At 61.9% G+C, this 27,054-nt stretch overlaps 3 protein-coding genes across 4 annotated transcripts; 1 reads left to right on the forward strand and 2 right to left on the reverse strand.

The window, feature by feature from the left end:
• Nucleotides 1-180: 180 nt before the first annotated feature.
• LOC311632722 (ATPase PAAT-like) lies at nucleotides 181-5,179 on the reverse strand. Of its 2 annotated transcripts, none has more exons than XM_084904476.1 (6): nucleotides 4,854-5,179; nucleotides 3,765-3,968; nucleotides 2,864-2,936; nucleotides 2,158-2,364; nucleotides 1,369-1,826; nucleotides 181-1,212 (listed from the first exon to the last, which is right to left on the reverse strand). In XM_084904476.1, the coding sequence occupies exons 1-6, from the start codon at nucleotides 5,162-5,164 to the stop codon at nucleotides 966-968; spliced, it is 1,500 nt and encodes a 499-aa protein (XP_084760602.1). In that variant the 5' UTR covers nucleotides 5,165-5,179; the 3' UTR covers nucleotides 181-965. The 2 variants fall into 2 exon arrangements, with proteins under 2 accessions (XP_084760602.1, XP_084760603.1); XM_084904477.1 differs by lacking the exon at nucleotides 4,854-5,179 and adding an exon at nucleotides 4,079-4,672.
• Nucleotides 5,180-5,860: 681 nt separating this feature from the next.
• On the forward strand, nucleotides 5,861-10,873 carry LOC311632785 (protein FAM24A-like). Its single transcript, XM_084904642.1, has 4 exons — nucleotides 5,861-5,876; nucleotides 6,685-6,733; nucleotides 9,715-9,835; nucleotides 10,562-10,873. Exons 3-4 carry the CDS (start codon nucleotides 9,744-9,746, stop codon nucleotides 10,746-10,748), a joined length of 279 nt encoding a protein of 92 aa, XP_084760768.1. The 5' UTR covers nucleotides 5,861-5,876; nucleotides 6,685-6,733; nucleotides 9,715-9,743; the 3' UTR covers nucleotides 10,749-10,873.
• Nucleotides 10,874-12,157: 1,284 nt separating this feature from the next.
• Nucleotides 12,158-26,152, reverse strand: LOC311632695 (scavenger receptor cysteine-rich domain-containing group B protein; the record flags this gene model as incomplete). The annotated part of the gene is made up of 16 exons (XM_084904399.1): nucleotides 12,158-12,512; nucleotides 13,235-13,575; nucleotides 14,644-14,819; nucleotides 15,201-15,233; nucleotides 15,714-16,025; nucleotides 16,271-16,309; nucleotides 17,389-17,427; nucleotides 18,369-18,683; nucleotides 20,034-20,072; nucleotides 20,304-20,644; nucleotides 20,979-21,138; nucleotides 21,349-21,378; nucleotides 22,765-22,982; nucleotides 23,219-23,372; nucleotides 23,553-23,585; nucleotides 25,756-26,152. 16 exons carry the CDS (start codon nucleotides 26,150-26,152, stop codon nucleotides 12,215-12,217), a joined length of 2,925 nt encoding a protein of 974 aa, XP_084760525.1. The 3' UTR covers nucleotides 12,158-12,214.
• Between the last annotated feature and the right edge of the window lie 902 nt (nucleotides 26,153-27,054).

Genomic DNA, 27,054 nt, shown 5'->3' on the forward strand with positions numbered 1-27,054 from the left:
AGACGCTGCACACCGGAGGCTGCAAAACTGAACTGAGGGACAGACCTCTCCAGAAGGACAAAGGAAACACACCTGTAGCTACACTGTGAACGCGGCTGCCCGTCCCCTGCACAGGACCAGGAAGGGGAGCGGGTTCCCACGCCGAGACCCACGGAAAAAAAGCACTTCTACTCATTCACGTGGTTTCCAAAACGGACGCATTTAATTCCAGATACAAATACAGCACCTTCAGCACATGCACAGCTCCGCTTCCTGACACGCGGCTGCACCGAGCACTGCCGTCTCCACACCCGCCCGCAGTGCGAGCCGGGACTCCGCCGCCAGGGCTCGCAGGTGCAGAAAAACAAGGTAACGTCCCGCTTCCCGGGCCACACAAACCCACAGCGACAGCCCCACGGGCGAGGCGGCCCTCCTGCCCTCACCGCGACGCTGGGGGCCGGTGCCACCGTCCCCTCTGCAGAGCAGCCTGCTGTGCTCAGGGCGGCAGCACCAGTGCGGGTCCACGGGCACAGAGGTCCGACTTCGCAAGAGAATCAGAAACCGTCACCAAGTCCTCTGAGCACCGTTCCTCTCCCCACTCCGAGGAGGAAGGAAGGCCTTTCAGACAAAAACACACTCTGTCACACACCCTGTGGGAAGTCCTTAACCATCCCAAACACCAGAAATACCACCAGGGGACACAGATCTGTGTCAGAGCGAACAACTGCAAGCAAACAACACCTGACCCGACCAGGCACACACTCAGGCACAGGGGCACGTCACGGGGGCACGAGGTCACGTCACAAGCACAGGAAAGTCATCCGCTCTCAGGGGCGGCTCGGGGGTCACGTCACAAGCACAGGGAGACGCTGAGGTCACTTGATGCAAGTAGGATGCTGATCCTCACTGACAGAAACACCTGCCCAGCTTTGGGCTGCGTGGTAATAAATAGGTCACAATGTCTGCGTGCTCGGCGCCCCGAGCGCCTATCTCTCCCCGTTGGAGAGTGTGTCCCTGGAGTCACAGTGGGGGAGCTGCACCCCCGGGGGCGGGGACAGGGGAGGGGAGCCTGGGCTGAGCAGGGCGCGCGCCAGCAGCGCCACCTGGCGGTCGAGGTGCTCCTGCAGGGCGCGCAGCCGCTCCTCCAGGTGGTCCATCAGCCTCCTCTCCATCAGCTCCAGCTTCTTAGACAGAATCCTCTCCAGGTAGGAGCAGGCGGGCTGCTCTCCCATCCTACGAGCGAAGTGAAAGACCAAACACAACCATCACGCGAAAACGGTAACCAAACAGCCACCCAGACAGCCAGCCAGCAGCCAGCAGCCAGCAGCCTTTTGTGTCCCTGCCAGTGTCCACGTCAGCCCCCTCCGCCGAGTCCCCGTGGACACTCACCCTGCACCCAGGCCGCCTTCGCTGGGCGTGGGGACGTGTCCCGGCCACGTGGCGTCCTGGGCCCCGCGGAGACGGCGCACCTGACCGCACACGTCCTGGAGGATGGGCAGCAGCTGGGGGCCGGGGGCCCCGGGGCCGGCACTCGCCGTCTTTGGTAGGAGAGACGCCGCCGGCTGGAGGTCCAGCTCCCCCCCGGGGAGAGGAAGGCTCGGGGGCGCGGTGTCCCTCTCTCCCAGGGCTGCGGGGGGCCCTCCCGCGGGGGGCCGTGCGCTCTCCTCCCCGGGAGCGTTCGCGTCCTCAATCCCGCGTCCCGCCGTCGGCCCGGCTCTGAGAGGAGCAGGGGCGCAGGGCGGCCTGTCCCAGGCTCCCGAGGGCGCCGAGGCCCGCAGGCCCAGCACTCGCTGGAAGGCAGCGCTCCCCAAAACCGCCTGCAGCTGCTCCCCCAGGGGAATGCCGCGCTGAGGGAACAGGGAACAGCTGTCAATGGCAGTGACCGAGCGCAGTTGGCAGTCATTTAGAATCAGCCGGGCGTTCTCCCGCTGGGTCCCCGACTCCCCCCCCCTCCCCTCGAAGGCAGCTGCAATGACTGCCACCAGCAAGCTGAGGAGACCAAGGTCATGGTCACCGGGCCGAGGTCACACAGCTAGGGAGGCCACGGGATTCCAGTCTGGGCTTTTATCACCTGACTGGTTTTTCCTCCAGAAAATACTGAAGTCGATACCAGCACACCCGGGAAAGCTGCACTGGCATATTTAATATTGCCTTCTCGACTCAGGGAGGGAAACTCACCTGATGCTGGAATCTGACCATACTCATCAGCTGCTCAGCCCCCGGGGACAGCGCGGACCCCATGGCCGCCAGCAGGCTGTGGACCCTCTCCAGGTCCACCCTGGGCCCCGGGGCAGCAGAGCTGGCGGGAGGCTTGGCCAGGCTGGGCCGCACGTGCACCACCACCTGGCTGACGAACACACAGGGCTTTTCCCCAAAGGAGAGCAGCTGCAGAGAACACAAGTTCGGGAAAGTAACCACGTGGAGCAATAATCCTACTGCAGGTCACTTCCTGCTGTTACCTAGGTAACAGGATCGCTAGAATAGGGAGAGTCTGACAAATACTCAACCATTTAGGTAAAAAAGTTATTTCCACACTAAACAATCACATGTAAAATAACGTTTTACATACTTAGGTGATTGCCCTGGTCTGCAATCCCCTCCCTGGGTCCTTTTCTCAGGATTTTGGTCCCACATCTGCTTGTGGTTTTCTTGGCACCTAACTTTTATGACAAAATAAAAATGATTTTTAACTGAGTTTCTCAAAGCCGGAGAGCACAGCAGCAGTAACTGTGTTAACGTAGTCCGTGGCCTGGCCCGGCCGTAGCTAACACGTGTGCCAGTTTTAAGGAAGAACATCGAGAATTACTAACCCCACATAACATGCATGTGCACCGAACAAAACAACTGCAGTTTCCAACTTAGTTCAGATCTAGTCATGACTTACCTTTATTCTACAAGCATGTGCAGTGGGCTCCAGTTTTAGAAAATTTTTGTATAAAATAATTTTTTCTTGTTCGCTGAAAATAAAAAATAAAAATGGACTTCTTTGTTTTCACACATTATCACTCTTTAAAATTGAGAAATTATTTTAAATGTTTAAAATGTATTCCCGAGAGAGGAAGAGAGAGAGAGAGAAACATCAATGATGAGAGAGAATCCCTGATGGACTGCCTCCTGACTGCCCTCTACTGGGGATGGAGCCAGCAACTCAGGCATGTGCCCTGACCAGGAACCCAACTGTGACCTCCCAGCCATGGGTGGACCGATGCCCAACCACTAGCCACGTCCGCTGGACACATGCTCACTGTGCACGGTCACATTTAGACATAAGGGTTCCAGGACAGTGCTTCTCCATGAGCTGGGAGAGGGCAGTGAGGAGGCAGTCCATCAGGGATTCTCTCATCACTGATGCTTCTCTCTCCTACTCCCTTCCTCTCTGAGATAAAAAAGCATAGCCCCCGGGTAGGTGTGCGGGATGGCCGTGCTGGGCGCCCGCACTGTCTGCAAAGGGCTTCCTTCAGGAGGCATGTTCAAAGCCCCAGGCTGATGGGCAGATACTGTTGGAAATGGCCCCTGTGAGCTAAGGGAATCAGAAGAAACCTCTTCCAGGCTCTGGCTGGGACCCTCCCCAGCTCACCCCCCTCCCACCAGCCGTCAGGTTCCAGTTGCTAAGGCAACAGGGCTGACCCAGACTGTGCCCAGGACCCTGGCCTGCACTCCCAGGCTCCTGGTGTTTCTAGCTCCTCCCACTCCGGTCTAAGGCCAATGTCAGAGAAGCAAGAGGTGCTGCCAGAGCTGGGCCCACAGAAACCCTCAGAAGCACCCTGCACGCGTGAGTCACACACCTGGAGTCCAGCACGTTCCCAACACTCCTGCCCCTACTGGTGCCGCAGTACTCCTCGCCCAGGTACACTTCCATGTTTCTTGCTGAACTTAAAATGCCCACAGACACGATCTCTTCACCTCCGCTCGGGGCGCAGCTCAGGGAGAGGAAGCAGGGCTTTCCATCTGGGCTCTTGGGGCTCCTTCTCAGACTCACCAGGTCCCGGCTGAGGAGGAAGTGGCAGAATCACAGTGTGGCCTCGGCCCTGCTGCTGCCCCACCGATCGGGCCCGGGGCTGACTTCCATTCACTTCCATTGGCCTCTGGGGTCACACACCTTCCCAGCAGCCAACGCATGCTCAGCAGATTCACAGAGAAAGGGCGGTGCAGCCCTGGCCCGGCTCCTCAGCGGCGGCACCAGCGCAGGGACTGAGGTCGCAGGTCCAGGGCATGGACCTTGGTTGCAGGTTCAACTTAGGCCCAGGTCAGGGTGGGAACCATCTGCGTGTTTCTCTTTGACTCTCCTCCCCTTCTCCCTCCCGCCATCCTCTCTCTAAACCAAACAGAAGGAAAGGAGACAATGGGGAAACACCCTCCTCTGAGGATCAGGCATTCGGACACGGGGTTTCCTGCTCTCGCCCTGGATCAGGGACGTCTTCCTCCATCCCCTGCAGTGGCTTCTCGGTTACCATAAGGCTCAGGGGCCATGCTCTGTGCAGGAGCGGGAGCAGAACAGGCCAGAAGACAGAGGACCTTTTTCCAGATTTCCAGGAGGGAGGCTCCCGAGGGCTGGGACAGTGTCCGCCTCTGGGGCACAGGAGGGTTTTGCTCGTGGGGGAGAGGCCGAGGCCCGGGACAGGGCCCTGCAGGGCTGAGGGAGGACATGGGGGAGCGGCTGCCACCCCGAGACCAGGCCCCCGCCCCGCGCCCGGCGCCCCGCCCCCGCCCCCGCCCCACCCCTCGCGTGTCCGGCCGGCTCCCCGCACAGCCCGGCCCCGGCTGGGCTCCCGGCCCCGGGCCGGACGCTCTCCCCTCCCGGCCCCACGTCCCCTCACACCTCCCCGGAGCGTGGCCGCCACGGAGCCACCCCCGCGCCCGCCGGCCCCGCGCACCCCGAGGCAGGCGGCGCCAGCAGCTCCTCCCAGTCCGAGTCCTGGGCTCCGCGGACACGGAGGCTCCGGCCCAGCGCCCCGCTCGCGGCGTCCCAGGAGGAGGCCAGCGTGGGGTGTCCGGCCGACCGCTCGTCCTCAGGCTCAGTCTCCATTGGCCCCGGCCAGGCTCCGCTGGCCCGGAACCTCTCTCCGGCGCTCCGGTTTCCGGCGGGGCCGAGCGTGGGAGGGGGGGGGTGAACTACGCCCAGCAACTTCCGGCTCGACTTCCGGCTTGACTTGCGGGGATAGAACCGATTTAAGCAGCGGCGCATGCGCGTCCCGGCCGGCTTCAGACGGTCCAATGCTCCCCCAGACCTCCAGGGCGACGCATGCGCACTGACCGCTCCTCGGCCTCCCGCGGGCGCTCTGCGCAGGCGCGGGGGAGGCGCGCGGGGAGCAGGTGGTTCGGGGCGGCTCCCGGGAGAGGCCGGCGGCGGCGGCGCGCGGGGCGGGCTGCGGGGAGGCCGCGGGCGGGGCGGCTCCTCGGGTGAAGAACTCCAGCCCCCCGGCTGGCGGCGGGCGTCCGGGCGCACTGGGGCGGGTCCTCCCTCCTCCCCCTCTGCCCGCGCGGCCTCCGGGGACGTGGATGCCACGCGGGACGGGGAGGGGGACCGGGCGGCCGGGCGTGGCCGGGCGGCGGGAGGACTCACACCCGGATGGGAGGTGCAGGGAGGAGGGGGCGGACGGGTGACCCGGTCCATCCAGGCGGGGAGGGAGAGCGGCTTCTGCTTTACACACACACATGGACCCCAGAGAGAGGGCGGAGAGGCCTCAGGGGTGAGGGAGAAGCACCGACCAGCTGCCTCCTGCACGCCCCTCACCGGGATGGAGCCGCAGCCCGGCCCCCAGTGGAGCTGTGACCTCCCGGTTCCAGGGGGACGCTCAGCCCCGGAGCCCGCTCCCAGCCAAACTCTGCTGCCTCCCTCCACTCCCCCAGGCTTCTGTGGCCAGAGGCGGGAGTGTAACCTGGAATGCTGGGTGCGGGTATCTCCATGGTATCTTTCATTTCCTGTTAGTGAAATAGCATTGCAGTTACAGTGTAGTTTTAGTTTTTGATAATTGCAGTGTTCACTTGCTTTAGGAGGTTATATTTACATGATTTCTAATGAACTTCAGTAAATATGAAATTATGAAAAAATTTCTCGTTGGCATCTTTTATTTTTGTTTTATTGAAATTATTTGGGGGGGAGGACATTGGTTAATGAAATTATATAGCTTTCAGACATACAGTACTACACAATCTGTAAATTATGTTGTGTATTCACCACCCAAAGTTCACAAAATTTAATATCCATTCAAGATAAGATAGCAAATTAGGAATAGAGGGGAACTTTTTAAACAAAAAGAAGTCATCATATACCTTATGCTTTATACAAAAATTAAAGGAACATGACGTATAGACCTAAATGTAATATATAAAACATAGAGAAGAAAATAGAGAATTTGTGTGACCTTGGATTTGGCAATGACATTTTTAAAAAAATATTTTTTTTACAGAGAGGAAGGGAGAGGGTTAGAGAGTTAGAAACATTAATGAAGAGAGAAACATCCATCATCTGCCTCCTGCCCACTCCCTATTGGGGATGTGCCCACAACCAAGGTACATGCCCTTGACCAGAATTGAACCTGGGACCCTTCAGTCAAAGCTCTATCCATTGAGCCAAACCAGTTAGGGCGGCAGTGACATTTTTGATAAGCACCAAAAAGATAATCCATGAAAGCAAGAATGTGGTAACTTGGAACTTACCTTCATGGGAGATACTCATAAACGAGACCCACCGCTCTCTGCCAGGTGTTGGTCAGAGCTGAGTGCTGCAGAAGGACCATCTGCACCACTGTAGGTGAGGGAAACCCGAGCATTCCCCCCGCCCCCACCCCCGCCCCCTCCCCCCTCCCGTGCCTCCTCCCTGCCCTCCCTGCGCTGTCCCCACAGCCTTAAGGACTGCCCCTGCCCTGCCTCAGACACTGCAGCCCAGTGGGATGTTTCTGCTCACACTGACGGGTCTCCAGATGCCCCCGAGCACACACTGCCGAGGTGGTTTAGGGGGAGACACAGGGTGGACAGACCTGAACTCTGTTCTCCCTCCCTCACGCCTGCTCCAGCGCCCGGCCTCCAGGGACACTCAGTGCCGGCCTTGTGGGTTTGTGTGAGGAGCCAGCAGGGGCAGGCGGGTTCGTAGTTAAAGACGCCAGGGAGGAAGCGCTGTTTGGGCCCCGTTCCCGGAGGCCAGTCCCCCCACCCCAGGCTCTGCCCCGGAATCGCACGCCTAGTCCCCCCCACCCCCAGGCTCTGCCCCGGAATCGCACGCCTACTGCGTAGCAGGCACCAAGGATTTGTCTACGCAGCCACATTGGCATTCTTGTCAGCCCACAACTCGGGCCTGTGCCCTGACCGGGCATCGAGCCCTGACCTCCTGGTTCATAGGTTGACGCTCAACCACCAAGCTACACCGGCCGGGCTTATGCCACTATTTTTTTCCTTAAATATATTTTATTGATTTTTCACAGAGAGGAAGAGAGAGGGATAGAGTTAGAAACATTGATGAGAGAGAATCATCGATCAGCTGCCTCTTGCACACCCTCTACTGGGGATGTGCCCACAACCAAGGTACAAGGTCAAGATGCCCTTGACCGGAATCGAACCTGGGACCTTTCAGTCCGCAGGCCGACACTCTATCCACTGAGCCAAAGTGGTTTCGGCTTACGCCACTATTTTTGTTGCTATCTCCTCTGCTTTTCATGGCCTCATTCAGGGTTTGGCCAGACCAACAAGGAATGGCCTCTGGAATTAAAGCAATTCCCTCCTCTAATTTAACCAACGTTGCTGAGTGCGGGGACCTGGAAGTCAGAGAAGCCTGCGTTAGAGCTGGTGTCCTCTCCAGCTGCTTTTTCAAACCTTTGTGTCTTAGCCACAAAGTGGTCCTCGGAAGCAGAGAGCTGTGTGCGATCCTGGTAAACGGCTCCGATGATGTACGGCTTCCTCGTGTGGCCCAAACCACGCCCGGCCGCCTTCCTCACTGAGCTTTTAGGCACTAGTCTCCTCACGGTTCACCTGGCATTTCTTTTTAAAAAATACTTTATTGATTTTTTTTTACAGAGAGGAGTAGACAGAAACATCGACGAGAGAGAATCATCGATCAGCTGCCTCCTGCACACCCCCCACTGGGGATGTGCCCGCAACCAAGGTACATGCCCTTGACCGAAATCGAACCTGGGACCCTTGAATCCTCAGGCCAACACTCTATCCACTGACCCATCCTGGTCAGGGCTGTCCTTGTATTTCATTTGGAACACAAATTTGCTTTTGACCAACAGTCAAACCTTAAAAGGCTCTCCGAGGGGCCCAGCGCCCGGAAGGGGAGGTGGAGTGACCCACAGTGGTGATTGGCGATCAGGTTCCCAGGGTGCTCACAGCGGAATTTGGAACTGCGGGCGAGGCTGCCTGCAGTGTGATGTCACACAGCCTCGGCCCAATGAGCATGGAGGGCGAGCGGGACAGCGGCTGTCCATTCTGCTGCTCCGGTGGGGCCGCGAGCGCTCCAGACGGACCCCTGAGCCACCCCCGAGGACAGTCAGAGGCTCCTTTCTCAGCGGAGGGGCTTGCATTCCCGACGAGATGTGCTGGGCCCTGAAGTTCGTGTTAGCCGTGTGCTTCCTTCTCTGCCGGCACCCACCCTGCAGGGGCGACTCGGACGGCACAGACAGTGCGTGGCTCCCGCGGGTGCTGTTCTCTCCGCCCTCCGGTGCCGGTGCCGGGTCTGGGGAGAGAAGGGAAGGGGGGGGAGACAGGCAGGTGTCGGGGAGAAGGGAAACCTCTCCTAAAACAGGATCACAGAAGGGTGGTGTGCTCTCCATCTTGTCGGATGCAACAGTTTGAAAAGCGATTCTCCTCGTCCTTCCACAGGAGATGCTTACGTCTCACGTACAGTGAGCGGCTGTCGCTCTGACTGAGCGCGTCTGAGGCCCAGGTGTTGGGAGTAAAGCACCTGCTCACCTTTGTTCCTCCCTTCGCTCCGGTTCCTCCTGTGAGGAGGCGAGCCCTTCCTTCCTTCCTCCTTCCTTCCTTCCTTCCTTCCTTCCTTCCTTCCTTCCTTCCTTCCTTCCTTCCTTCCCCCTCCCTCCCCCCTCCCTCTCTCCATCCCTTCCTCTCTCCCTTCCTTCCTCTTTCCTTCCCCCTCCCTCCCTTCCTCCTCCCTCTCTCCATCCCTCCTTTCCTTCCTTCCTTCCTTCCTTCCTCCTCCCTCCCTCCCTCCCTCTCAACACCCTCCCTCCCTCCATCTTTCCTTCCCTCTCTACCTCCCCCCTCCCTCCCTTCCTCCCTCCCTTCTCCCTTCCTCCCTTCCCCCCTTCCCCCTCCCTCCCTTCCCCTTTCCTTCCCCCCTCCCTCCCTCCCTTCTCCCTCCCTCTCTCCTTCTCTCCCTCCCTCTCTCCCTCCGCCCGCCCGCCCTCCCTCCCTCCCTTCCTCCTTCCTCCCTCCCTTCCTCCCTCCCTTCCTTCCTTCCTCCTTCCTCTCTCCCTCCCTTCCTCCTCCCTCCCTCCCTTTCCCCTCCCTCCCTCCCTCCCTCTCTCCATGCCTCCCTTCCTCCCTTTCTCCCTTCCTCCTCCCTCCCTCCCTCCTTCCTTTCCTCTGGGTGTTGCACGTGTGTCTCCCAGGCCTCCCTGGCCCCTCGGCCATGTTTCCCCGCAGAAGGCTCTGTGGTTTGGGGTTCACTCTTCCTTCCTGGGAGGAGCGCCCAGAGGCGGCTGCCGGGCTGTGGGGGGAGGAGGGAGGGGAGGGGGGGGAGGGGAGCCTGTTCACTGCCCACCTGCCCGTCTCCTCCAGGTAAGCTTTCTCAGATCAACTCCATCGTCATGATCAGCATCGGCGCCGGGATCCTGGTGGCCCTGCTGGCGCTGATATGTGTCACCAGCTGTCTTTACTTCAAAGTGGCCAAGGCATTGAAGTAAGTGAACTGTAAGAGTGCCGCCCCCCCGCACGGGCACCTGGGGGTCAGGCCGGGGCAGCTGGGAGGAGGCCGAGGCAGGGGAGCACGGAGTCCTGGCCGCTTTGCCGCGGGGCTGGGCGGGGAGCTCACAGGGAGGTGCCTGGCGGGCGGCTAGGGTCAGCCCTGTCCACTGCCCGGGGCCTCGGGGAGCTGCCCTCGGCGGGGACTCACCCTGGCCGGCCCTGCCTGTGTCCCGGGCGCGGCCTCTGCCTCAGTTCCCCCAGAGGCCGGGCTCGGTTGGTCTCCCCTGCCCGAGCTCAGAGCTCCTGGGGTTCCCTCCTGCCCTACCCGTGGCCTTAGGACAGGGAGGTGCCTGGAGGAGTGGGGGGCGGTGCTGTCGAACAGCCAGGGGACAGGAAAGGGAGGGGAGCTCAGACAGGTCACTCCGTTGGGGGAGAGGACCCTTCAAACGCAGGCGCTCTGTTGTAGGAAGGCCGTGCACTAGGTCAGCTCCAGAGCCCGGGGCCGCTGAGGGGCGCCCGCCCCACCCGGGCTCCGCAGTTGGGGCTCAGCCCCCGGGGCCCCCTCTGGGCCGGGTCTGACCTGGCTGCTGGCGGCTTGGAGCACGTGACCCGGAGCCTGGGCCAGGGCAGAGCAGCGGGGCCCCCGGACCTGCGGTTCCGACAGGGCCACGGCCGGGCCGAGAGAGGTTTCTAACCGCCCGTGTGTCTGTCTCTCCTTAAGGACTTCGAAACCGCCTTTTTGTTTGGCCTTAAAAAACCACCCGTCCATGGTCAATCAGGACAAGATCACGGCCTCGTCCGTCACCGCCAGCTGCTACCCCAACCTCCAGTTCTGCGAGGAGTGCCCCTTGTTCACCGACTTCGACTCCCTGCCGCCATGCCTCTGCGACGTGAACGAGGGCCTCTGACTCGGGCACGGGCCCTCCGGGCGGTCTTTCTTTCTTAGTAGAATGTTTTGTTGTTCCAGTCAGGTTTGTGTTGTGTATATTATGTACCGTGTAACGTATTTATGGGCTTTTGAGTAAATGCAGTATTGAACCAACCCTCTCCGGCCCCAGCGATGCTTTTGATATTAGCTGCAAATGTTCTTAAAACTGTGTATTACCCACTTTGCAACTTGGCAACTACTCAGTAAGGAGAGTGAGAGTAGAATGGATTGATGAACGGATGGATGGATAGATGGATGGATGGATGATTAATGGGTGGATGGATGGATGGACAAATGGATGGATGGATGAACGGATGAATGAATGGATGGATGGATGATGGAGGATGGATGGATGGATGGATGGTTGGATGGATGAATGGATGAATGGGTGAATGGATGGATGAATGGATGGATGGACGGACGGATGGATGGATGGATGGATGGGTGGATGAATGGATGGATGAATGGGTGAATGGATGGATGAATGGATGAATGGACGGATGGATGGACGGATGGATGGATGGATGGATGGATGGGTGGATGAATGGATGGATGAATGGGTGAATGGATGGATGAATGGATGAATGGATGAATGGACGGACGGATGGATGGACAGATGGATGGATGGATGGATGGATGGATGATTAATGGATGAATGGACGGATGGATGGATGATGAATGAATGGATGGATAGATGGATGCAAGAGGGCAGCCCCACGCTCCTCTTAAGCATGGCTTCCCAATGTCACAGGTGCTACACCTCCCACTACAGCATCAGTCTCACCTTGGAGACCAGGATTCTGTTCTCTCACCTGCCAAACACAGTGCCGGGGACTTGAATTCACCTGCTTCAGGCTCTCTGGACATGGCCAGCTAGAAATTAGTGGACGCTGAACCTCTTTCTCCTCCCTCCCCCTGCCCCCCGGTCCTGTGTCACCCCTCCTCTCCCTCGTGGTCAGCACCCTGGCAGCAACCAAGGGACCCAGCTGGACCCCAAGTTGGCCCAGGTGCCATTCCTGCTCCCCAACTTGATTCTTTGGACCCTCCCAGGCTCGTGTTTAGAGAAGGGCAGTGAAGGTGTCAGGGTCAAAGCTGTTACCCCCTCCGTGATCTGAACACGTCACAGGGCACCGGCCCCATTCCCCGTCGGGGCCAGGCAGAGCTGTGTGCCCACTGCGTGCCAGGCCCAGAGGCGCCTGGGAAGCGTTTTCGCGGGGTGCCGTGGCCAGGGTCTCCGGGCGAGGCCGAGGAGAGCGCGCTCACAGAGAGGATGGCGGAGAACAGGCGGCCACAGCTGCTGTGCTCACACCCATCGCCCCGACGCCGAGCAGCTGCAGACAATGATCAGGCGCTCGAGAGCGAAGAGTTTGAAAACGCAACCACCTGATGTGCCAAACGCATCGCTTTACTGAGGAGGAGCACAGGATTGAGGGGGAACTGGAGACATCACACCTCGACCTTGACCTGGTATGCTCCTCTGCGGATCTCCAGTGGCCCCAGCACCCGGAGAGGCCCGGCCTGCTCCCCCGCGGCCGCCACGGGGCCCGCAGCCCTCCGGCCCCGGCCCCGCCCGGCACAGCCCCGGGAGCAGCGGGAGGAGGGGTCGCCCGCCCTGCACACGGCGACCTCGCACCGCAGGTAGACCACCTCGTGGCCGCGGAGGACGCTGAAGGCATTGAACTTGAACTGGGCCGTGTTCCTCTGGCGCGAGGGGAGGCTGACGTAGGTGTCATCCGAGACGCACCTGGGGGGGAGGGCCCGCCCCGGAGGGTTAGCGGACGGACGGCACCGGTGAGCCACCCCGGCTCCGCAACCAGGCTGGGACCCCGACCTCTGCGTCCAGACGGAGCCTTCCCACCACCCGTCTTCGTTCGGTGAGAAAATGTTTACCGCCCGGCCGGCGCGGCTCAGGGGTGGAGCATCAACCTAGGACCCAGGAGGTCCCGGTTCAATTCCCGGCCAGGGCACAGGCCCGGGTTGGGGGCTCCATCCCCAGCAGCGGGGGGTATGCAGGAGGCAGCTGACAAATGATTCTCTCTCATTGATGTTTCTCTCTCCCTCTCTCCCTTCCTCTTGGAAATCAATACAAATATTTTTTTTAAAAGGGTCGCTGAAACCAGTGTGGCTCAGTGGATAGAGCGTCAGCCTATGGACTAAAAGGGTTCGATTCCAGTCAAGGGCATGTACCTTGGTTGCGGGCACATCCCCGGTAGGGGGTGTGCAGGAGGCAGCTGATGGAGGTTTCTCTCTCATCGATGTTTCTAACTATCTCTCTCCCTTCCTCTCTGTAAAAAATCAATAAAATATATTTTTAAAAAGTAATAAAAATAAAAATAAAAAAGGGCCTATCATTTCAAAACACAGCGTGCTCGTGCTGCCAGCCATTGCCCAGGGGGTGTTTCTGACCCGCAGGCCCCTCCCCAGGGGCCGCGGGAAGCCGCCGTCCGCCCGGAGCCCGCTCCTTACCCTTGCCGGATCAGGTCGTGTGTGACGGTGGCAAAGTCACGGGGGTCCGGGGAAGCCACGCAGGTGTCCACGGAGAGCCTCAGGCCGGGGTCGGGGGTGCGGAGCGTGGCCTGCAGGATCACCTCCTCCCTGGGGCCCCGGTCCTCCGGCCCCGCGCTCCCCGCAGGCGGGGCCACGGGCAGCTGCAGGAAGGCCACGGACACCTCGTAGGCGGCGCCGGGGACACGCTCCCCTGCCGACGGGGCGTCCACGGAGCAGGTGAGCGTCAGCTGGGGCACCCGGTGCCGCAGGGCGACGTGGCCGCGGATGGCGTTGGAGAAGCTGAGGGGGCCGAGGCTTTCCTGGAGGGGGAGGGGGAGGGGCGGGTGAGGAGGAGGAGGAGGCCCAGCCTGGGCATCTCGCGTGGGACACGTCACGTGACGTGTGTGGAAACGTGGCTGGGATGACACACACTGTCGCCTTCATGTCAGTGAGTGTTTTGTGACAGAAGCAGGTGGTTAAGGACAATGAGGTAAACATATGCATTTCATTGTACACACATGTCCGAGGTAGTTACTGTCTAGAATGGAAAACAGAGCCCGCTGCTGGGTTAGAAACACAGCAGACAGACAGACAGACAGACAGGCCCAGGCCCCCCCGAGCCCAGCAGCACAGCTTGCATGTGGCAGGTGTGCGCTAATCTCTATACTGTACATATAAAGACTGAATGATGGAAATGACCAGATGCCTGGCTGGTAGCTATGACGTGTACTGACCACCAGGGGGCAGATGCTCAATGCAGGAGCTTCCCCTGGTGGTTAGTGTGCTCCCACAGCCAACCTCTGGCAGCCGGGCAACCCCCACATTCCCTCCCCCCGGCCAGCCAGCCCCAATCAGCCCTGATTGCCCCAATTGGGACTGGGTGAGGGACCACCTGTGCATGAATTCGTGCACCGGCCTCTAGTACTGAATGAAGAAACATGTAAAAATTACTTTGGCTTTGGAGCTAAAGGAATAGCTCCCATCCATCCATCCATTCATCCATCCACTCTCCCATCCCCCCACTCCCCGTCCACCCCCCATCCTCAATCCACCCCATCCATCCACCTCCCCCATTCATCCATCCACCCATCCACTCACCTATCCCCCACCCACACGTTCACCCATCCACCCCACCATTTACCCCTCATCCACCTACCAACACCCACCCCCACACACACCCCCATCCACCCCCCCCATCGATCCATCAATCCACCCCATCCATCCACCTCCCCCATTCATCCATCCACCCACGCACCCACCCACCCCATCTATCCACCCACTCATTCACCCATCCATCCACCCACCAGCACTCGGCATTTCCCAGCCCAGCTCCAGCAGAGGGCACCGCGGCCGGGCCCGGCCGGGTCTCACCTGCCGCACGGTCTCACCTGCCGGACGGTGCCGCAGTGGCCGTAGGGGATGCTGAAGACCAGGAAGTGCCCCGCCACCCGGGGGCGGCACAGCTCGTCGTTCAGGTGGACGTCCCAGGAGGAGTAGCCCAGCCGCCGGAGGTAGCCGCGGTCCACGGTGACCCGGAAGAGGTGCGGCAAGCAGGACAGCTGGGCTGGGGGGGGGCGGGGGGAGCTCACACAGGAAGCCTGGTCCCCGGGCGGCGAGCCAGGGCTGTGGGCACAGTACCCGCGGGGCCCTGGGCTGGCTCAGCTCTCATCCCCCACTTTGGACTTGACTGTCACGGACTTTATCTGCCTCCCCCTTTCCCAGCCCGCAGCAGGCCCCGTGGGCGGGTCAGCGCCCCGTAAGGAGCTGGGGACGGGGCAGCTCCTTCCACGGCGCACGGGAGCCTGAGGGGCTGGAGAGAGCGGCCCTGAGGGTGGGCCGGTGCTTCCTCCCGGCCCCCGACGCCAGGGGACCCGCGAGGCCTCAGGGAGACCCAGAGGGGCGCCCCTTCCCCCCAGCAGCCCCGGGCCGGGAGAGCGGATGTTACCGTGGTCCCGGGGCGCGGCGGGGCCGGCTTCGTCTGGAGGGGGAAGAGGAGGGCGGGTCAGCGCACAGAAACCCAGAGAGGAGCCGGTGAGCCCAGGGCAGGTCCGAGGCCTGGGCCTCCGGGCGATGCCCGGGAGGGGCGAGGGGAGGTGCCCGCTGTCAGGACACAAGCCGGCAACACGGGGCTTTGCTGGACAAGAGCTTGGCACACAGGGGCTCTGCCGCTGAGAAGCTGTCCCGTCCGAGCGCTGGGGTCCCTCCCCTCCGGTGGCCACGTGGAGACGCAGGCCGGGGCGGGACGTGGGGCGGGAGTGTGGCCAGACCCCCTCAGCCTCCTGGACACCCTGGGCCCCAGCCCCGTCCTGCTGAGCAGGCAGCCCGTGGGGCAGGCCCGGGAGCGGAGAGGGAGGGTGGGTGTAACAGGGGCCCTGGCAGCGGGGGCGGGGGGGTCGGGGGAGGTGGGGGGGAGGAGGGGGCGGGAGGGGGGTGAGGGGCACAGAGGCCCCGGCGGTACCTGCGCAGACCACGCCCGCGTCCTCGCGGTGCCGGCAGTCGTGCCGGGCCCAGCCGCGGTGCCGGCAGCTGCCCAGCGCGCCCTCGGTGCCCGCGCAGCGCACCTCGTCCAGCAGGATGGGCCCGGTGCCGGGGCCGAAGCGGGCGCGGCCGGGGGCGGCGAGCGCGGGCCCGCAGCCCAGCAGGCGGCACACCACCCGGGCGTTGCGGAGGCTCCAGCCGTCGTCGCACACGGTGCCCCACACGCCCCCGTGCCACACCTCCACGCGGCCTGCGCAGCGGCTGCGCCCGCCCGCCAGCCGCAGGGCCGGGTCTGCGGGCGGGTGAGGGGCCGGTGAGCAGTGCGGACCCCGGTGCACCTGAGGCCCCGAGTCCGCCTCACTTCGCCCAGTGCCCGGCCACCCACCGGCCACCCACCGGGCCACCCCGGGCAGGAGCCCGCTGTCACCGCTCAGCCTCCCGGGCCCGCCCGCCTCTGCTGGGGGCCCGCTGGCCGGGGTTCTCAGGAGCGGGGAGGGGGGGAGGGCAGCCCCTGGAGGCCGGGGAGCAGGGCCGTACCTGGGGGCGGAGGCTCTCCGCCGGAGGTGGGGGTTGTCTCTGCAAACAAAGAGCCGGACTCACATGGCAGGACCGGGAGTGACGTGCAGAACGGTCCCTCTCCCCCGGTTCTCCAGGCACCAGAGTCTGGTGCTCGTTGGGGTGATGGGCAGCAGGCAGGTCACGCACTGCCCGCCCAGGTGGGTGTGGGCCCAGCCCTCCTGCCGCCCGCCACCCTGGCCCAGCTGCTGAAGGCTGTGTCACCAGGACCCAGCCAGCAAAGACCCTGCCTGTGTCTGGATGAGCAGAGAGAGCAGGAGGCTGCGTGGCCGTGGGAGGGCGTGGCCGTGGGAAGGGCATGCCCACGGGAAGAGCGTGGCTGCAGGAGGGTGTGGCTGAGGGAAGGTGCTGGCCTCCGCTCACAGTGGGCTGCACCGTGGGCAAATAGTAAATTGTGGGCCTCACTGGCGGACGCTCCACTGTGGCTGCCAGTCGGCTCTGCCACGGGGAGGCCCCGGCACAGGAATGGCCCCTGCCAGGACCCTGGCTGGGAGCCAGCCGCCCGAGCTCCTGCCCTGATGCCAGATAACCCAGTCCCTCCGGTCGTCCCCAAGGCCGCTGGGCTCAGAGGAAGCGGAACCTCGCGTAGTTCACCCCCAGGCCCAGAGGAGCCACCAGAGCAGCCCCGCGGAGGGAGGGCAGGACCAGCTGCAGGAGTGATGCCCCTGCCCCGGCCGCCAATCAGCAGCGGCCCCGGGCCTGAGAGGCCACGCCTGGAAAGCTGCGGAGTGCTCCATGGAGATCTTCCCCGGGCCTCCCTCCCCCCTCCCCCCTCCCCCGCGCTGAAAGCCCTCAGGACAGGACCCGGGACGTCCCCCGGAGCAGGGCCACGCCCCCCGTTTCTTACCCCCCCCCCCCCCGCACCTGACCCACAGCTCCCTCGTCCCCCGAGCTCCAAGGGCCCCCTTTGCCTCCGTAACTTGTTCCTCAGCCCATTTCTCCTCGGAATCACGCCCACCTCCTTGGTGTGCCCAATAAATGTCCCCTCTAAATCTGCTTGGTACACAGGCCCATTTGCCAAACAGAGAGAGGGGGGTGGGTCATGTTTAACTAAGAGCAGCGACAGCCGGACACCTTACCGGAGGGGCCGTCGGCGTCTGCGGGGGGCGACGGGGAATCTGTGTGGACAAAGGGAGGAGGGGAGGCTGCACGTGAGGGAGGACACTCCCGTCCTTCTCACTGACCGTGACTCTGTGGTCAAAATAGTCACTAATGCCGGCCGGCGCGGATCAGGGGTGAGCATTGACCCAGGATCCAGGAGGTCAGGGTTCTGTTCCCGGTCAGGGCACAGGCTCATCTCCAGTGGGGGGTGTGCAGGAGGCAGCCGCAGAAAGGGGGGACTCACACTCCGGGGCGGGGGTCGCGGGGTCTGTCGGTGCTGAGTCCGTGCTGGGGACGCGCCCGGGAGCAGCCCAGTCTGACGGCGGAGGCGCCGAGGGGAGGCCCCAGAGGCTGGACGGGGGGTGGCCTGGTGGGGAGGTCGGGGCCGTGGACATGGCCGCTGGAAGAGGACAGAAAGGACACGATGCAGGGAGAGGCCGCCCGGGCCCAGGGGACCGTCAGAGGCAGGGGACGGAGGGCGGCTTCCTGCTTCCCCGACGGGGTCCACACAGACCCTCCGCCCCTCCGCTGCCGCTGCCGCTGGCCACCCGCCACCCGGGTCTCCCTCCCCCATGCCCGCCCTTGGCCTCTGCCTTGAAGGCCCAGGGCAACACCATGGCTGCAAGTCTCCCCACCGTGTGTGGGCAGTCTGACCAGGGTCCTGTGGACCTCGGAGCAGGAGGTCACAGCTCCACTCCTGGTCTGGGCTCGTGCTGGGCTGCAGGCTCGATCCCCAGTAGGGGCCGTGCAGGAGGCAGCCGGTCCAGGATTCCCTCTCATCATTGACTTTGTATCTCACTCGCCCCTTCTCCTCTGAAATCTGGGAAGATTCTAGCGAGGGGCCCGGCTTTCCTGCCTGGCGGATGCGCCCTGCTGCCGGAGGGTCGCGGTGGGGGACACGGTCGGGGGTCACGTTGGGGGGACACAGTAGGGGGACGCGGTCGGGAGGTCCCCGTACCTGCGCAGACGGCCCCGGCGTCCTCCTGGTGCCCGCAGTTGTGCACCGACAGGCCGAGGTGGCGGCACCGCGCCAGGCTGGCCTCGCTGCCCGTGCACAGCACGTCGTCCAGGAAGATGGGGCCGGAGCCGGGCCCGAACCGCCCGCCCCCGGGGGCCGCCAGCGCCGGCCCGCAGCCCAGCTGCCGGCACACCACCTGGGCGGCGGGCAGGTCCCACCCGTCGTCGCACACGGTGCCCCAGGCGCCGCTGAGCCGGACCTCCACACGGCCCTCGCACCGGCCCCGCCCGGCCGCCAGCCGCACCTCCGGCAGATCTGCGGACAGCGTCCGGTTAGCGACTCCTCCCCCGCTCTCCCGTCCATCCCGGGCCCCCAGAACCACTGCCTCGTCTGCGTCGCTGTCCTTCCTGAGGCCGTTTCTCTAAAGATTCACAGCAATTCGGCCGAATGCCTGGGTCTTGGGCTTTGCGAGTCTGAGCCAGGGCGCTCTAAGAATACGATGAAACTCTTAGAACAAAACCAACCTCACGCCGAAACCGGTGTGGCTCAGTGGATAGAGCGTCGGCCTGCGGACTCAAGGGTCCCAGGTTCGATTCCGGACAAGGGCATATACCCTTGGTGGCGGGCACATCCCCAGTAGGGGGTGTGCAGGAGGCAGCTGATCGATGCTTCTCTCTCATCGATGTTTCTAACTCTCTATCCCTCTCTCTTCCTCTCTGTAAAAAATCAATGAAACACATATTAAAAAACAAACAAAAACCCAGTCTCCTTCCCTGGCACTCAGCCGTTACCAGGCGTTTGGGGAGGGGGGTGGGACGGCAAGCAGGGGGAGAGGGCGTGCTGCTCCTGCCAAAGGTGAGGAAGGGCCCGGTGACCCGGCCCTGACCCCAGAGCAGGGGCTTCTCAGATCCCCGGGGTCCCCGTGGAGAAGGGCCCGGGTCTGCCCTGAGGTGCTAGGAGGGCAGCGGACTTGTCTCCCTGGCGAGGGGGACCGGGCGAGGAGAGACCACGCCGTCACCGGATTGCCCCTGCCGGGCCACACCTACGGCACGCAGCCCCGGGCCGTGGCGGTCCTGCCAGGACCCGGCCTGAGAAGCCCGTCCCAGCAGGTGACAGCGCACACATACCTAGCGGGTGGAAACCAGGCGGCGGTGCCCCAGGAGCCGGAAGACCTGCACAGAGAAAGGAAACACACGTCAGCACGCTCCGAACAAACAGGCTTCTCCGATGCCGTCGACACCGCGTGCCTGAGTTTGCCTTAAATTTTTTACTGACGTCAGAGAGGACGGGAGAGGGAGAGAGAGACAGAAACATCCATGATGAGAGAGAACCACTGTTCGGCTGCCTCCTGCCCGCCCCCCACAGGGGATGGAGCCCACAACCCGGGCCTGTGCCCTGATGGGAATGGAACCCTGACCCCCTGGTTCGTAGGTCGACGCTCAGCCCCTGAGCCACGTCGGGACCACTTTCTCAATGACATTGGGGAAGGTTCCATAGTTTCCTGGTTACTTGTTAAAAAACGTTAATGGTGTTTAAAAATAAATTGAAAAATTTAAAAAGGAAAAAAAAATAAAATAAAAGCGTTCATGGTGGTAGAACACCCGCCACACTTTGTCTCAGAAACGCCGAGACCCTCCCAGGGAGGCTGGGGCAAGGAGGGCTCACCTGTCGCCGGCGGCGTCTCTGTGGGCTCCGGAGGGGGCGCTGCGCCGGAGGAGAGGGGAGAAGCAGTCACCCCGAGGTGCCGTCCGCCTGGGCGGCCTCGGCGTCACCGCAGCGTCTGCGTCTCAGTGGCGTCCCTCCCCACGTCCCTGCTCCGGGGCCTTCCCGCCCTCACCCAGAGGTGTGCCCACAGCCGGCGACACCCGCTCAAGAATGAACCAGGGGGAGAGGAGGCACCCGGACTGTGCCCCGAGGTCCCGCCAGGACACCCACCGCTCCCGCTCTCCTCGCTCTCCTCGCTGTCCCCGCTGTCCCCTCTGTCCTCGTCTTCGTTCTCCTCGTTCTCCTTGTTCTCCTCGTTCTCCTGGCTCTCCTGGCTCTCCTCGCTCTCCCCTCTCTCCGCGTCGCTCTGGTCCGGCCGCACGGCGCGGTACAGGGCGAGGAAGCCGGGGCTGTGGAGGGGCGCGTCGCTCCGGAGCACGAGGGTCAGGGCGTTGGAGGAGGAGAGGACGGTGATGGCGGCCCCGGCGCAGAACCTGCCCGTGGCCAGCGAGGCCTTCTGCCGGCCGTCGAACACCTCGATGGCGTCCGGGCACCCGAAGGCGTCCTCCAGCCTGGGGGGCAGCGCGCAGTGAGCCTCACGTGCGGCCGGGATTGGCCAGAGACTGCCGTCCTCCGGCCACCGCCTTCCAGCCGCCCCCCCTCCCCCCGGGGACATCACCCCCAAATATCGCTGGACCTGCGCTCCTGCCCTCCCAGGGGGACCCCGGGCCAGCCAGCCTCTCATCGCGTCCTGCTCCTCTCCTTCAGCCCCCAGCCCCCCACTCCCCCTCCCTCCCTCTCTGCCTCCCTCTCTGCCTCCCTCTCTGCCTCCCGGGGCCCGGGCTCCCTGCGTTGAGGGAGACAGGGCCCCTCTCCCGCCGGGAGCGGAGGAAGCAGGGCTCTCACCGTAGCCGCCGGACGGTCAGCACCACGAGGAGCCCCTGGGCCGCGCGGATCTGCCAGACGCACCGCACGTCTGTGTCCGCGGGGTAGCTGGAGGGGTGCCAGGGGCTGGAGAAGAAGCCCCCGGGGCCGGACAGGACCCCCCCGCAGGAGCTGCTCCCTCCTGCGAAGCAGACGGGCCCGGTGGCTCTCCCAGGCGTGGGAGCCAGAACTCCCCCGGGCTCCACAGCGAATGGGAACGGATGGAGCTGGTACCGACAGAGCCCCCAGTTCCTCCCTCGGGGCAGCCGGACACGGGCGCCCTCTGGGGATGGCTGACCAAACGGACCCCGTCCTTGGCAGGCGGTATGTGCGCTGAAAGGGACTTAGTTACCTGGTGGCGTAGACCCTCGAGGAAACACAGCTGCAAAAAGCAAAGCAGGAGGCAATCAGGAGAGCTCAGCACCCTCTGAGCGCCCAGCACCCAGCAGCCTACCAGCACCCAGCAGCCTCCCAGCCGTTCAGCACCCTCAGAGATTCTCTCTCATCATTGATGTTTCTCTCTCCCTCTCCCTTCCTCTCTGAAATCTATAAAAACCTATTTTTAAAAAGAAAGGGTTTCCAGCTCCCGGTTCGTGGCTCATAAATGCGGGGGCTGTGTCTCCAGCACGTGCAGTGGGCGGGGCCTGGCAGGGCCTCCGTGAACACGGGTGGCGAGTGACTGGTGACCTTACGTCAGGGAACGGCAGAGTCAAATGTTGGATCGTAGCCTCCCCAGTAAACGTGCCTCTGAGGGTCCAATGTACGGGAAATTCCTTGCCCATCTGCACCCCCACACCCCACCGCCCGCCAGGGCCTCACTACTTGGCTTTCTGGAAAAGTTACGTTTCCGCAGAGGCCCCTGGGCGTCCGAGGGCCCCGGGCGGCGGGTAGCGTCCTTGCTGGGTGCCCACCGGCCCTGGCCCTGCAGTGACCGCCTGTAGGGCCACGGCGGGGAGACAACCACGCCTCTGGCTCTAGAGGAGGAGGGGGGCCTGGGAGAGGAGCAGGCTCCTCAGGAAGGCGGCTCCCAGCTTCAGCACCCCGGACAGCTCCCGCCGGGCGGGCAGGGAGGATGGGGACGGACTTCTGCACAGGCAGCTCAGGGAGGAGCCGCAGCCGCCTTCCCTTCCCACACGGGCCGTGCACCGCCCTCTGCTACCCCTGCCCCATGGCACTCCGCGGGGAGAGCCCGCAGCTACAGGGCAGAGCCTGGGACTGAGCCGAGGGTCTTCTCACCCTGACCCCCGGCCTGGCCGGCATGGCTCTGGTTGAGTGTTGATCTAGGAACCAGGAGGTCACGGTTTGACTCCTGGCCAGGGCACAGGCCCTGGTTGCAGGCTCAATCCCCAGCAGGGGGCGTGCAGGAGGCAGCCGATCCATGATTCTCTCTCATCATGGATGTTTCTATCTCTCTCCCTCTCCCTTCCTCTCGGAAGGCAATAAATATATATATATTTAAAAAATTCCTTTAATTCTTCAAAAACAAACCTGAATCTTAGACATCTGCGGATAGGGGTTAGCAAACTGTCTCTCTCTCTTTCTTTTAATCCTCACCTGAGGATATTTCCCCATTCATTGCTAGACAGAGTGGAAGGGACGGGGAGATGAGAGAGAGAGAGAGAGAGAGTAGCATCGATTGGTTGCCTCCTGCAGGGTCTGGGGATGGAGTCCGCAGCTGAGGCTCCTGCCCTCAACCCCTTGACTAGCATCAACCGCTGAGCCAGCCGGCCAGGCTGCCCTGACGTTTCAGGACGACCGGGGCTCCCACCTGGCTCCCCCTCGCCGGGCGGGATCGCGGCGAGCAGAGCCTGGAAGCCGGAGCCGGTGACCACGGCGTCGCTGCGGAAGACCACGGCCACGGTGTCCGAGGACGAGAAGACCAGCACCGCCCCGGGCGCGCAGAACCGGCCCAGGGAGCGCGCGGCCGTCCGGGGCCCATCGAAGACCTCCACCGAGTCGAAGGGGCACCCCGGGATGTCTTCCAGGCTGCGGGGCAAAGCGGAGAGTCAGCGCCTCGCCGGGACCGCTCAGACTGGGATGCGCGCACAGTAGGACAGTCCCGGGATTCCACGTCCGGGTCGTGGTTTACGGGGCCCACAGACATGTGACATATCGGCTCCCTTTCTCGGATGCCTCGGGACCCCCCCTCTTGCTCCCTTGGAGGCATGAGTGAGGCTGGTGGTTACACCGGGTCCCAGGCGTGTTCGAGGCCGTGTCCTTACTGCAGACTCGGGATCCAGAGCTTGATGCGGGATTGTTTATCCGCGTGGACCTCCCAGACGCACTGGGTGTCCGTTGGGTAGTTTTCGGGGTACCGGGGGCTGGAAAACGAGCCGGGGAGCCTGGTCAGCACCCCTCCGCACGAGCGACTGCCTCCTGCAACAACAGGAGACACCTGCGTGACTGGCAGTGACTGGCCCCGCCCCCGGTGGGTGCCGTGGGCAGCAGTGCCCCCTGGTGGGCACGCACAAGGCCATCCGCTGCGAAGGAGAGTCCTTTCCATCTAATTCTGATGAGTCAAATGGAGTTTCCATTCCAATTAAAATGAGTGATTACCTGTTAGGTGATCCTGAGACGCCGTGGAAAGACCTAGAAGGAAGACAAGGGGGGATAACGTGGTGACCAGACAGCTCCTCCATCCCTGTCACCACGGAAGTCCACGCTGAGCTGAGTTACATGAAATGAGAGATCCACAGACGAATGTGCATCTGAATGTCGGAGCCCTTGACCCTCACCAGGGCCCTTTCGCATCAGCAGCCCCACCCCCTCAGTCACGGCAGGAAGCCGCCATCCCGGGAGCGCCCAGAACGCCGATGGCTGGTGGCCCAGTGTGCCCCTAAGGCTCGGTGGGCACAGCGGGCGCCTAGGAGGAGCAGGACATGGAGTTCGGCTGCTCCAGCCCCGCCGCTCGGGCGGGAAGGGGAGGGGAGCTCTCTCACTGGACCCGGCAGGATGCCGCGGCCCCGCAGCAAGGCCTGACTTTTCTCACTTTGTGTGTTTTTCAAATGTTGACTATATACCATGTGGATGCTTTATTTTTTTAAAAAATGTTTTTTAATGGATGTCAGAAAGGAAGGGAAAGGGAGAGAGAGAGAGAGAGAGAGAGAGAGAGAGAGAGAGAGAGAGAGGAACATCCATGAGAGAGGATCATGGATCGGCTGCCTCCTGCACGCCCTCTACTGGGGATCAAGTCCACAGCCTGGGCACGTGCCCTGACGTGCAACTGCTAAGCCACAGGGCCGGGCTAAACTTTGTTTTTTATTACAGGTGAATATCATTCGATCAATAAATTATAAGGTCATGGAACACAGGCGGAACTCACAAGGTCCCCAAGATCGTGGACGTAAGGGTCAGGCTGGTTCCACCATCACATTCCTGAGTGACCCCAGGAAAGTTACTCAACCTTTCTGAGCCTCAAACTTCCCTTCTGGGAAATACAAGAGCAAATCCCTTTTTGCAGGAGTGTCCTGGGGACAACCAGTAATCTGAACAAAATGTCGCCCCCTCTCTGTCCTGGTTCTGTCCGGTCTTTGTGTAGCCGGGGCCGGTGGACAGTGTGGTCAGTGAGGCTGGTGCCCAAGAGAGCCAACAGCTTGAGTTCAAATCCACTGGCTAGTCCTGGGTACATTACCAACTTTCTTGTCTCAATGTACCTATCTGAAAAACAGGAATAATTAAAGTCCTTACCTCAAGGGTTGTTGCGGGGATTAAACGAGTTACAAATGCAAAGAGCTCAAAACCGTGTGTGATTCTCAACATTCATCCGTATTTGATATTATTATTATGATGATAATTATACAAGTTGCTTGGACTAGAAAAACATGGACATACCTGGAGGTGTGGGAGGAGGCAGGTCTTCTGCATCTGGGAGCATAATGAGAAGAGGTCTCTCTCGTTAGTGAATCCAAAGCATGGAGGACACGGGGTATGGGCATGGGGGGGGGGGGGGGGGAGGAAGGGGAAAGGACCATGGTCTTTCTGAGACCAGAGCACCAGACCTGCCCCTGAACCAGTCCAGTCCTCCTCTGCCAGTGTCCTTGGTCTTGGGGGCCAGGGACTCAGGGCTGGTTTACCTGTCCCCTCTAATCCCGAACCACCTGGGATATGTGTCAAAATGCAGACCCCAGAGCCCCTTCTCAAACTGAGTTAGCCATCTTCTCCAGGGTCAGGATCCTGCATCCTGATTGCCATGTTCCCAGTGGGGCAGGTGCACACGAACATTTGAGACCCCCACCCACCATGTGCAATCGGAGCTGCCCTTGGCAGGGAGTGTGTCTGAGCCCAGGGCCAGGGAGAAGCTCGAGGATTGTGTGATGAAAGAATGAGCATATGAATGGAGGGATGGATGGATGGATGGATGGGTGGGTTGGTGGGTGGATGAATGGAGGGATGGAGGGAGGGATGGAGGGAGAGGGTGGATGGAAGGATGGAAGAATGGAAGGATGGATGGGTGGATGGATGGATGGATGGAAGGATGGATAGAAGGAAGAATGGATAGAAGGAAGGATGGAGGGATGGATGGATGGAAGAATGGATGGAAGGAAGGATGGAGGGATGGATGGATGGAAGGATGGATGGAGGGATGGATGGATGGATGGAGGGATGGAAGGAGGGATGGGTGGAGGGATGGGTGGATGGAAGGAAGGATGGAGGGATGGAAGGATGGGAGGATGGGTGAAAGGATGACATTCCATCTGGGATGCGTGGTTTCACTGCCTTCCCCACAACCGGAAAGGATCGTCGGAGGGGGAGGGGCTACCCGAGCAGGTGACGCCGGCATCCTCGTGGTGGCCGCAGTTGTGCTCCGCCCAGCCCGAGTGCGCGCATTGGCCCAGGTGGCGCTCGGCCCCCGAGCACTGGACGTTGTCCAGGAGGATGTCCCCGGAGCCTGGGCCGAACAGGGCCTTCCCCAGGGCAGCGAGGGCCCTGCCGCAGCCCAGCTGCCGGCACACAACCTCAGCCTCGTTCAGGTCCCACAGGTCGTCGCACACGGTGCCCCAGGCCCCCTGACGGAGGACCTCCACACGCCCCGAGCACGGGCCGGAGCCGCCCGCCAGCCGCAGCGCCGGCCAGTCCCCTGCGGACAGAGACCTGGTGACGACTACCGTCCAGGACGCTCCCCACGGGCTGGCCGGCTCCTGGCCCCGCACCACCATCAGGGACCGAGCCGTCAACTGGTCAACCTCCCGGTCTGATAAACATCGGGATTGTCAAAACGCCAGTTAGCCTAGCCCGGCTGGATGGCTCAGTAGCTGAGCATTGACGTATGAACCTGGAGGTCACGTTCCATTCCTGGTTGGGACACACGCCCAGGTTGCAGGCTCGATCCCCAGTGTGTGGCATGCAGGAGGCAGCCGATCCATGATTCTCTCTCATCATGGATGTTTCTCTCTCTCTCCCTCTCCCTTCCTCTCTGAAACCAATAAAAACATATTTTAAAACTGTCCACTAACTGACTAGTTATTGGACCACTCTGGGCAAATGCAGATGAACGTTATGAACAATGTGCACAGTCACCTGTGGTTTTGTGTGTGTGCACGTGTGTGTGTATGCGTACGTGTGTGTGTGTATGTGTGTGTGTATGTGTGTTCATCTTTGTAGTAACTCAGGAAGAGCATCAGTTTACCAACTTTATCTACGAGGAAACTGAGGCAAAGTGGCTCACCCCCAATCTCACGCCTGGTGAGTGACAGATCTAAATGCGGGTCTAATTCCAAAGGTCACTGCTTTTCTTTCTTCTCTGCCGCTCCATCTCACTGCCTCCAGGACGTCTGATACCCTGCTCCCCTTACAGTGTCGCTAGTGACACGGAGGCGTGTCAGCTATGACCACACGTGGCCCCAGACGGGAAAGACAGGGCCCCACTGGAAGGCCGTGGGACCTGCTCAGGGTCTGAAAAGGCTCTGGAAAAATGAACTCTGCTCCCCTGGATGCCAGAGCCGAACGTGGCCCATGGGTTTGAACGTGGCCCAGCTATGGCCACACGTGGCCCCTATGCACACAGAGGAACCACGTGCGGTTGGCCAGGGTCTGCCCAGGAAGCAGGCACAAAGGCCGG

Source organism: Pipistrellus hanaki (assembly GCF_964339955.1).
Source record: "Pipistrellus hanaki genome assembly, chromosome: 14".
Lineage (NCBI taxonomy): Eukaryota > Metazoa > Chordata > Mammalia > Chiroptera > Vespertilionidae > Pipistrellus > Pipistrellus hanaki.